General features: G+C 37.2%; 1 protein-coding gene across 1 annotated transcript in view; it reads left to right on the top strand.

Moving 5' to 3' along the window:
- LOC108369746 (E3 ubiquitin-protein ligase highwire-like) overlaps positions 1-11,000 on the top strand; it is a gene marked incomplete at its 3' end in the record, with an annotated part of 21,314 nt that extends 10,314 nt beyond the window's left edge. Inside the window, exons 2-8 of the mRNA XM_017624931.1 lie at positions 7,040-8,036; positions 8,102-8,485; positions 8,560-9,007; positions 9,067-9,667; positions 9,718-10,440; positions 10,503-10,642; positions 10,704-11,000. Of these exons, the coding sequence (XP_017480420.1) occupies positions 7,040-8,036; positions 8,102-8,485; positions 8,560-9,007; positions 9,067-9,667; positions 9,718-10,440; positions 10,503-10,642; positions 10,704-11,000 (3,590 nt within the window). The remainder of the gene's footprint in view (positions 1-7,039; positions 8,037-8,101; positions 8,486-8,559; positions 9,008-9,066; positions 9,668-9,717; positions 10,441-10,502; positions 10,643-10,703) is intronic.
- Between the last annotated feature and the right edge of the window lie 6 nt (positions 11,001-11,006).

Here is an 11,006-nt window from a genome sequence, read left to right as displayed (position 1 = left end):
TACTTTCATAAAATAAATAATAAACATTAAATAAACTAAGAAAAAATAGTCAAACTTACTAAAATGTAGAGTCCTAATTTCTATTTTGGCCGCTGTATGTATTCCTCGATTCGAATCACAGGCATTCAAATTAGAAAATAATAACTGTGTATAAAGAAAATTACAATCATATACCAACATCACTTAAAACTCGTTCATAGGCATGCCATTTTAACGAGCTGTTAAGGCGTCGAAACATCGAATATANATAACTGTGTATAAAGAAAATTACAATCATATACCAACATCACTTAAAACTCGTTCATAGGCATGCCATTTTAACGAGCTGTTAAGGCGTCGAAACATCGAATATAGAACAAATACAGGACATTAAAAGAAATACAGAACATTTGGCGTCCCGTATAAAATAAATAAATTACCAGGACAATGGGTCAAATAACAATAAAGTTTAAACAACTAAAACCTCCATATTATAATTGCCATTCGTACTGTCATCAGGAATGGAACTTGGGAATAGAAATCGCTGCATCTTTTAGGCGCATCAATATTACATAGTTACATCCCGAGCAAAGAAAAGGAAGGTAAAATAAAGGACAGTCCCGTATAATACAGGTCGGATGGTCACCGTATCCATGTGACATGTTCTGGTAGATTAGTAGATCAGTGATGCACAGAGAGAGCTTTTACTCTGTGCGCGTCTATACAAAATCTATAGTGAGATTTGAAGAGATCCGACCGCGGGCGCTGTTTTGAGCATCACTATGGTAGATACAACCCCGCCCTTTAAAGCGTCACCTTGTGCTTTATTGATTGCCATAGCAAAGGCTAATTTATGGGGTGGTAAATCCAACTGATTCAGGGAGTTCAAAAATCCTATAGGATATAATTGGTCGTTGCTCACATATCGATGTTAAAAGAACCTGAATTGAGGTAAATCGTTTCTTCACCAAAAAACAGATTGAAAATAATATGCTCATTCATATTTGTGCAATCATCATTTTTTGGACATAATATCTCAAATATTGATTTGAGTGACATTGAATACGGAGGTAATAATACTGTCGTAATTACATTAACATTTAGTCGCTTCATTGGAGTATTCCGTGAGAACTTCTAAATCGCCAAATCCTGATTAGAATAGCCATTCAGTAAAAACATGATCCTTGTTTGCCCTCGTATTTGGGATGAACTTATGAGGTTTAACCTGTCGCCATAAAGCTGATCCTTTAACTGGACTCGCAACGATGGCCATCCTACTGCCATGTCTAACGACAGAACGAGTTACCTCCAAAAAATACCTTTTAGAAATAAGTATATAGATGTATGTCGATCGATCCCAGAAATGGTGACTCTTAGGAAAAAAGTGTCATAACGGGTTTTAAAAATAATTGCATGACTACACTTTTGTCTAACCTATTTTTATGATAAACTTTACGGTTTAGCTGAAAAATTGTAAACATAAACTTATGCGACCTTTCACCTTGAATAATTTTTAATGCAGTTCTGGGATCGATAAGAACTACTGCAACCTTGAAAACCTAACTTGATCGGGCTAATAAAAAACAATTTTGAAAATATAGTTTAAATAGAGTAGCAATTAAAAAATATTAGTTACGCGGGTTATAATGTACTTCAAATGAATGTAGGAGATCCAGAGTCACCCTGCTAGTACGGATGGAAAGAACTAGTTTCCATGCCGGACCTTTCTATCTAATAGCCAATGTTCTGCAGTGATCAAGTAGCAGCCTATTGAAGCTACCAACGTTTTCAAAATATTTTATTTGAGCTGGATATTCTTATCTATTTCCGTTTTATACCGCAGCAGCCTGAAGCTATTATTTTCCCTGAGTAGCTGTTGATCGTAGGATATCACTCAGATAATCTGGTAGTCTTCATTGTTTTATGTTAAACACGAATTTCATAGCCTGATGAAAACTTTGCTGTTTCACGCTCATCCAGTTTAATTCTGCGATCATTTCCTGTATGGGTGTGTTGTACCGCCTGTTCAAGATAAATCGCATAGCCGTATTATGCTTTTTTTGAAGTTTATCGATTTGTGTGTCGCTTGCTATAAAAAAGATTGTTGGACAGTATACGAAATGTGGTTCAACTATGGATCTGTAGACCAGGGTCTTATACCTCCTTCCAAAGTACTTACATGATCTTTTTATGAGCCTAATTTTTATCGCAACTTTTGCTACTGTGTAGTCAATATGTTCCTCAAATTTTCATCGATATATATACCTAGATTTTTAAGGATTCTTACTTTCTCAATTACTTCATGTTTAATTTGTAGGCTGTAGTTATTGGAGCTAACGTTAGCTAATCTACATATGACCATAAATTTTGACTTGTTCACAAGTGTGTTTACGTACAACCATTTATACAAACAATGAAAGTCTTTTTGCATTTTCATCATTACATTGGGTAGATTACTGTCACTGAGGGTTAAGAGGGTATCGTCAGCAAAGAATTTTACCTTACAATATTTCAATACTGAGTTTATGTCGTTGATATATATATTAAAGAGTAATGGAGCTAACACCGACCCTTGTGGTAGACCAATATCTACTGCTACATTTGTGGATAGAGCTGTGTCAATCACCGTTTGTTGCTTCCTATCAGAAAGAAAACTACGGAACCATGTAAGTTCGATGTTATCTATACCAATATATTCCAGTTTTTTTAGCATAATTTCCCCGTCGATTGTCTCGTTGGCTCTCTTAAGGTCCACAAACATAGCCAAGATAGTTTTCTTGGAATTCAGGTCCTCCTTCCATTGTGATAAAATCAAGGTTAGCGCTGTTTCGCATGAGTGATTAGCCTNCTCGTTGGCTCTCTTAAGGTCCACAAACATAGCCAAGATAGTTTTCTTGGAATTCAGGTCCTCCTTCCATTGTGATAAAATCAAGGTTAGCGCTGTTTCGCATGAGTGATTAGCCTTAAAACCTGACTGCTCCTTAATGAATATTTTATTTGACTCAATATAGTTTATTAGTTGATTTTTTACAACCGCTATTGGCCTAATTTCCTCCTATTTTATGGTGTTTTTGACCTTTTTTATTAGGACAGTGGTCGAAGTTTTCCATTCTGTCGGAACTATTCCCAACTGAAGGCTTTTATTTACTAATAGGGCGTAAAAGTGACCAATATACAGGGTTGTTACCAAAATTGGTAGAACAAATTTGGGTTGGTAAAAAGGTAAATTTTTTCTCATTTTGGTAGATTTTTGATGAACTTTCCGTTCCCGATTTATTTTTCGTAGTTATCTTTAAATATATTATAAATTTCTTTGCATACTTTTTATATAATTACATATATCGATATATTACGTATATCGATATAAGGCGAACATATCGCGCCCCATTTTACTGGAATTTTACTGGAATCCCGAGGAGCTTTTGATTGTCTAAATATTTTAAATGATTATTTAAATATAAAGAAAAAATAACAGGTATGTAATTACGCACTATGATTGTTCGAAAAAAAAAAATAAATCAACGCCATTTTTTATTAATGAAAAAAAAAAAAATAAAAAAAAATCAACGGAAATTTTAAGCAGCACATTGTTGGCTATATTCAAATAGTATGGGCTTTAAAACTCCATACCTTAAATTGTTCTAAAAATTCAGAGTAAAAAATTCGATATTTAGACGAAAATTTTTGGAATTTTTCTATATGTTGTATATAGTTTGAATCCTCGATTTTTTTTTGGATTTAATTGAAGCAATAAAAAATTTTTACTCGATAACTATTGCGGATATTAAAAAAAATCACTTTTTTGAGTCACAGCATTTGTCTATAATAACTCGAGTTGAAGTTTTTCAAATAAAGAAGTTTCATTGTTGAATTTAGTTTCTTCACTCCCGCTTTAGTTGAAGGAAACTGAGAATATGCCAATAATATAACGTAAATACCGTATAACTAGTTAAATAAAAAGTTCTTAAAAACAATTTTAATTCTTATTGAAATAACTAAAAAAAAAAAATATAAAAAAACTAGTTTTAATTAAAATAAATAAAAAAAATAACAAAACTATGGTTTTTGTTAAAATAATTATAAAAAAGTTGTTGGTAGATATTTCCCAGATTTGGTAGATTTTTGTTTCAAGTGGATGGTAAATATTTTTTTTCGTCAGTGGCAACACTGCCCATATATTCAACGTAGTCTTTGATTACACCCTCCGATATAAAAATTATTTCCATAAATTTTTATCTTAAACTTCTTCACTATATGGGAAATATCATCTGTGCTAATTTGACAAAATTTAAAGGTCCCTTGACTATCTTCCTGTTGAATCGGATCATAATTAACGTTTTCTATATTCTTATTAATATCGCTGTTTAACTTGTCAGCGATTTCAGTACTATTTATTTCTATATATTTTGCCGTTGATTAGAACTTCTTTGTGATCTGTATTATGGACAATATTCTTTAAACAACTATCACCTCTATTAATTTCCACTTTGTATTCCCTTTATTGTATTTTTTTAGTTTTAATCATTTTCTTATACGCTTTCTTTATTTCATTGTATTCTACCCATTCACCTGTGATCACTGCCCTTTGGTATAACTTAAATTTTTCTTTATTGGTTGTTGCTTGAACCTAGTACTCCATACTACCATGTTTCGGGCCACGGCGAAGTCGATTGTCGGACGTTTCGTCGGGGAGGCTGAATTTTTCGACGGTGATTCCAAAGATCCCTTCCTTGTCCACCCTGGCATTGAAATCTCCAAGCACGATTTTGATCATTGAAGGGATCAGTGATTTGCATATCTGCGAGGAATCACAGTTGTTATAAAACTGCTTAAACATTCTCTGTTTGAAAATCGGTGAACTTTCCAGCAGGATTCTGCGCCGGCCAATAAAGATGGCCTTTTGGTCCCGATTTGAACGCGCTGGATTACAAATTGTGGTCAATTTTAGAGGAGCGCCATTCCATCGTGACTGATGGTACATTTTACTCCAGAATGTGATCAATTGTGAATTATAACTATGTCGTCGGTACTTATACAACAGATAAAGCTTTTTTTATAACATAGACCGGATAATTGATGTATAAAATTTCACAAAAATACCAAACGATTTCTTAGTTTTATGTATGTATGTATCTCATTTGAATGAATGTGATTGGTGGGACACTGAAAATAACTCTGTTTAAGCTTTGTGACTTACAGCCGCACTCAGAGTCGTTTAATGATTACTTAAGGTGTCCCTCAGTAACAATTTGAAAAAATTCCCTCTCAGAGTCAGTTAATGATTCGTTAACGGCATTTAATGAACATTAAAGTTAAGTAAACAAAAACCTTTACTTAACTTTTTAACGAATGATTTTGAAATTTTTTGTTTGTTTTCAATAAATTTCAATTTCGATAACGTTGCTGTACGGCCCAGTGAGCAGAGCACTTTCGTGGCATTCAAGAGATTCGAGTTCAATCCTCGGCAACGATTTTTTTAAATACATTTTTTTTTTTTAGTTTTATTGCTTAAAAAATTCATATTTTTTATTTTATTTAACGTTTGGAAACTTTTTTGATTCATCTTTTTTCTTTTACTTTCGGTTTCTCAAATTTATAGTTTTTCCTGTTTTAAAAAAATATTTTTTTCATTTCGTTTAGTTTTTAGAAAACTTATTGCTAAACGATAAATATAATAACACTATTAGCACATCTTTCAATTAGTCATTCGAAATACAGAAAAGGGCTTTCAAGATAGTTGCCGAAATATAAAGACTCTTGTCTCTCGAAAGACTGAGGTGAGTTGAAAGACAGATGCCAGAATTGGCCTGGTATTGGTCTTGTTTGTCTTTTAGCAAACAGTTTCTAAAAATTTAATTAAATCGAAAAAAAATTTGTTTGCTTTTTATAGCAATAAAATCTATAAATCAAAAGAAAATTAGATCAAAAATGCAAAAAAAAATCAATAAAGATAGTTTATATAAATGAACCAAGCAAAAATAAATAAATAAAAAAAGGAAAAATAAAATCTTACTGCCCTAAGACTCGAACTCGGATCTCTCGAATGGCACGCCAGTGCGCTGCTCATTCAGCCATTGCGTCCGTTGAGCCAGTGCGTGCAAAATGATATAAATACTTATTTTAATATGTTATTTCAAACTGAACGAGAAAAGTGAGTGATGCCACAAAAATGAAAGGCCGCAACTGGGGCCATACTTAAATTTTTTATTTCATAATTTTTAACTCTGAGAGGAAACATTAGCTAACAGATATAACGATCATTAGTTAAGTGCCCGTTAGAGCTAATTTAAGGAACGTTTCTGAGTGCGGCTGTTAAAGGTAAATTTTTAACCCAAATACTAATTTCCCAGAAAGCTGCTTTTATGTTGTAAAATATGAACTATACGCTTTCGTTTTCAATAAAAATTAGGCATATACATACATATAATCTTCATAGAAATATTATAAAACATTTAAATTTGTGACTGGTGGGACATGTCCTTGTGACTGGTGTAAAGTAATTATGCATAAAGTAAAAGTTTCCATAGACAAAAATTAAGCCTTCTTTTTATTTGTTTAATATTTCTCAATAGATTAATTAAATTTAGTCATTTAAATAAAGGGTACTACTAAAACAGAGATAACTAGGACATTTTAAAATTGTCGATTTTCTCTTTTACATGGAATGAACCAGAACATGGGTTGCCACGAAAGATACCGGAACTTTGATTTTCTTAGGACAGCTTTGATTCGTGCTGTGGACAATTTTCCAATGAACGAGGCGCGTTTGGCTATTGATGATTGACAGTATTTTTGTCCCTACTAAGTATCTTGTACTATGCCCTTTTTCGATACAAAATTCGAGCAATGGAATTGTATGCATTTTCCGTTTTTGGTTGCCCATATAGCCATATTTAGGATAAACAGGATATTTTGTACTAAATGCTTTTTATTTTTTTTTTTACATACATATGTATGTGTGTATGTTTTTGTTTGAAAATAGTAAAACCGGTAGTGTTTTGCACCATAAGCTGTGTTTTTAACTGCTTATGTATGTTTGTAAATTATGTAATAATTTCAGTAAACTACAAAGTGACCGAAAATCGTTGTCGAAACGCAAAAGCAAGGATAAGAAAGCTGCTGCTCTCGCAGCAGCAGCTGCGGTGCTTGAAGGCAATGCGGGGGCCATAGTAAATCCCATGGATCCGCCAATCATCAAAGATCAACTACTACTCTTCCCTGCATTTCCAGTGGCACATATAGAGCTCGAGGCGAACGCCTCAAAATTTGCCGTATTCGCCGTGATACGCTCTACAGTCTTGGAAGCAGAGACACGTTATGCTCTCTTTCAAGATAGTAGTGGCGCTTTGCGTCGCCTACACAACTTAAGTTCCTCCTGTTGCCTCGTATGCGCTGGCTCCTGCATGACTACAAATCTGCTCGATTGCTCTTGCCACACAATGCTGTCAGCAGCGATCGGTGGTGCAAATGGTGGTAGTGGATTGCTTCTGGAAAAACGTTCTCGTCACGATTCAGCAAACAGCGATGCAGAGAGTGAATCAGATGATGCCACTGAGAAAGAGTTTGCAGTGGTGCGTGTCCCGCTAATTGTAGGTGCCGGATTGCGCAGCCTTTTCGAGCTAATCGCCGATGCGCGTCACATACAGCCGATGCTATGCACCAAGGCGCTTAAAGCCTTATTGGATGTCATACAAGGGCAACAACCAGAATCATTTAAACTCGAGCCGGACGATTTGATTAATCCACTTTACGATTTGCTTCTCGACTTAACTACAATGCCGGCTGCAATGGTGGCTAGCGCAACTACGGAAGCCAATTGGTCGGCAATGGCTTGCGCGGCACTGATTGGACTTTGTATTGCACGCGGCGATACTGGCAAGATACTCAAAGCAATTGCAGCTATGCTAATGTCGCCCAAACAGTTATCCACACAAATTATACAACTACCTGTAGTGCTATCATCACTGCAGAAAACCGTTTTGAGTGCAGCGCTTAACAAGCCCACAAGACCTGACTTTCACACCAACGGCGTGCCGATAAATTCGCTTATTGATGAGGTTTGAACGTTTTTAATAAATGTGTGGTAAACAATATAAGTAATGCATATGTAAATTTGTTTCAGTTCACTTTAAAAACGTCTGTTGCCGCATGCGGCAGTCTGTATGCGCAACCTGCTATGGCTTCAGATGGCACTTATCTATATCTTCTACTTGGTAGCTCTTTGCTAAAGATTGGCACTGGATTTAGTGGCTCCTTTAAAGGTCATGTGTATGCACAAAATGACGAGTTTACCAAGGAAAAATCTGGTTGGCTGGGATGCTTCGGCGGGAAGCTCTATTTTCGGCGTAATGTAAAACGTTCGGCAGATCATCTGCATCTTGTCAACACGGAGACGTTGACTATTAAGGGGATCAACTCTGTTAATCTAGTACCCATACGTGATGGATTCAACTATGTCCTTTTCACGGATGAAGACTCCATTAATGCTATTTGCACCAATAGAGATGTAAGCGTAAATGAAATATATTTAAAAGTAAAGGACATACAAATACTAATTGTGGTCTCACATTTTTCCGCTAGGATACGCTTGTCGTGAAAAAATTAAATTTCAACAACTCTAATACTTACGGCAGCGACTCGACGACGCCATTCGAACTTCCGCTCAAGCTGGCGCGTAAAAAATTTCGCACACTTGGCTACGCTGCTTTCGAGGATGAGGTGCTCAATCAAAACCAAATACAAAAAATTCAATCGTCATACAATATTTTTGAGCCGAAATTGCCCAGCGATGTAGAAATACAGGGCATCGTTTGCGGCAAGGAATTCGGTCTTGTGCGTGCATCGAACGGTAAGGTGTATTACTATGGCAAGTCAGCATCGCTGGGCTTAAAATCTATCGGACGTACGCCCACGATGAAAATGACAGAGTTGATTATTTCCAAAGTTTCAAATATTGTACACATTGCTCTGGGGCATGATGGTATACATGCTTTATTAGTAAATGATGACGGTACTGTATACTTTACCGGTAAGTGAAAACTGCTATAATATTTATCACCGCTATAAAATCAAATTGCCTGCTTTAAGGTACTGCACGCCGGGGAGAAGATGGTGACTCTTCAAAGAATCGTCGCCAGCCAAAAGCCGTCAAGCCCAAAAAGATGTCAAAAATCGATGGACATGTAGTCATACATGCGGCCTGTAACAACGGCACCTCAGCTTTTGTTACAAAAACGGGCAAGCTGATTATGTTTGGCAAGGACACAGCGCATTGTGATGCCAGCGGTTGTGTGAGCGATTTTATTGATCAGCACATAACGAAAGTGGCGCTGGGTAAAGCGCATTGCGTGGCGTTAAACTCTAAGGGTCAGCTTTTCACTTTTGGTTTGAATAACAAGGGACAATGCGGGCGTGTGTTTACCAAATCCAGCAAAGATAATTGCGTCTCTCTGCAAGGTAGTGGGGGTGGTAATGCTTTCGGCATGGGAGCAATTGCTGATTCAGATGGGAAGGATTTGTTGGTGGGGAAAAAATTAAAATTCGATTTCTCCACACTCTGCGACTACGATGATCATCAACTAGTGCAAGGACAATGTCGCGTCTGTGTTATGTGTCGCGAATGCACCGGATACAACGTGTCGTGTGTTTCAACGCTGAATGTGCCCATCGAAGAGCGGTTGGCCGGAGCGTAAGTGCAAGCAAATGGTTTCCTTTCATATCTTAAAACTTTTGTTTCAGCATATGTCCCTGTGGTCATGGCGATGCTGGCTGTTCGAAATGTGGGCTCTGTTCTACCTGCATTTCACTGCAAGAGGCAGAAAATGATGCTAACAAGGACAACAAACAGCTGCATAGTGAATTGAATCGCCAACGCTCGAAGAGTTTGATAATGCGCCGGAAGGAAAAAAAGTCGGTTGCGGAGGAAAGTGCCGGAACCCAAGCTACTGATGTAGACAAAGATCCACCGCGTGTTGCGCCATTAGCGCCTCAAATGCTCAAACTGTCCAGTAGCTCACCCGTCGTGCAAGTGTCTTGCGGTCTTCATCACACTGTCGTTTTAACGTTAGCTGGCGAGGTTTTCACTTTTGGCAGTAATCAATACGGTCAGTTGGGAACGGGTGATTTACAACCTGTAAACGGGCCTGTTAAGGTAAATGTGCAAGGCGCAATTAGCCAGGTCAGCGCTGGCAGCAATCATACAGTTCTGATGACTTACAAAGGCATGGTGTACACTTTTGGTAATTACCAAAAGGGACAGCTGGGTAGACTGCCCAATGATTTTCAGCGCGATAAGGCATCAGGCGGTGGGGAGGATGCGGGCGTAGCGTTCAATAAAAGAGCAAGTAGTGAGCAAAACGGAGCGACCGTGGGTATGAGCGGTGTGGGCAAGGATGTCGGCATTGCAAATTTATTGACACAGCGACAAAAATTCCTTTGGCATTGCGCACCCGGCGCGGTATTGTAAGTAAATGAATTTTTAGTATGTCTCTGTTTAAGTTTATACGATTTTATCAATATTGCAGCGGTTTGGGTCCGAGCTTTGGCAAGAAAGCTACTTGGATTGGCGCCAGCGGTGATCAGACATTCATCAAAATCGATGAGTCGCTGATCACAACACACATGTTGCCGAAAGTTAATGTGGTCGCCAATAAAAAAACGATTCGTTAGTATAAACAAGGCTCATATTCTCTTAATGATTCTAATAATTTTCTTTCATTCAATAGTACTGATACCAACTATTCCACTCACATTCCACACTCTTTCGATCAGTCGCCGTGACGGAAGTTGCACCGCTCATTATCGCAATCAAATAAATTTTGTGCAAATTATACAAAATAGCAATGCTAAAGTCATGCCGGAACTCAACCAAAACATCGCCGCTAGCGCATTCCCCTCGGTAGTAGCTAGCAGTGCACCCGCTGCGGTGGCGCCGCTGCAACCTGCCGTTGCTGGCCCCATCAATGAACAGATGTCGCGCAGTATGCATGAGGCGCGCAATCAAATCTTTGAATTGCAAGAGAGCCAGC

The sequence above is a fragment of the Rhagoletis zephyria genome, unplaced genomic scaffold (genome assembly GCF_001687245.7).
Source record: "Rhagoletis zephyria isolate East Lansing unplaced genomic scaffold, Rhagoletis_zephyria_1.1 Rzeph_scaffold_03823, whole genome shotgun sequence".
In the NCBI taxonomy this organism is placed as follows: Eukaryota; Metazoa; Arthropoda; class Insecta; order Diptera; family Tephritidae; genus Rhagoletis; species Rhagoletis zephyria.
The sequence above is the reverse complement of the archived record's forward strand: the minus strand, read 5'-3'. Positions and strand labels throughout refer to the sequence as shown.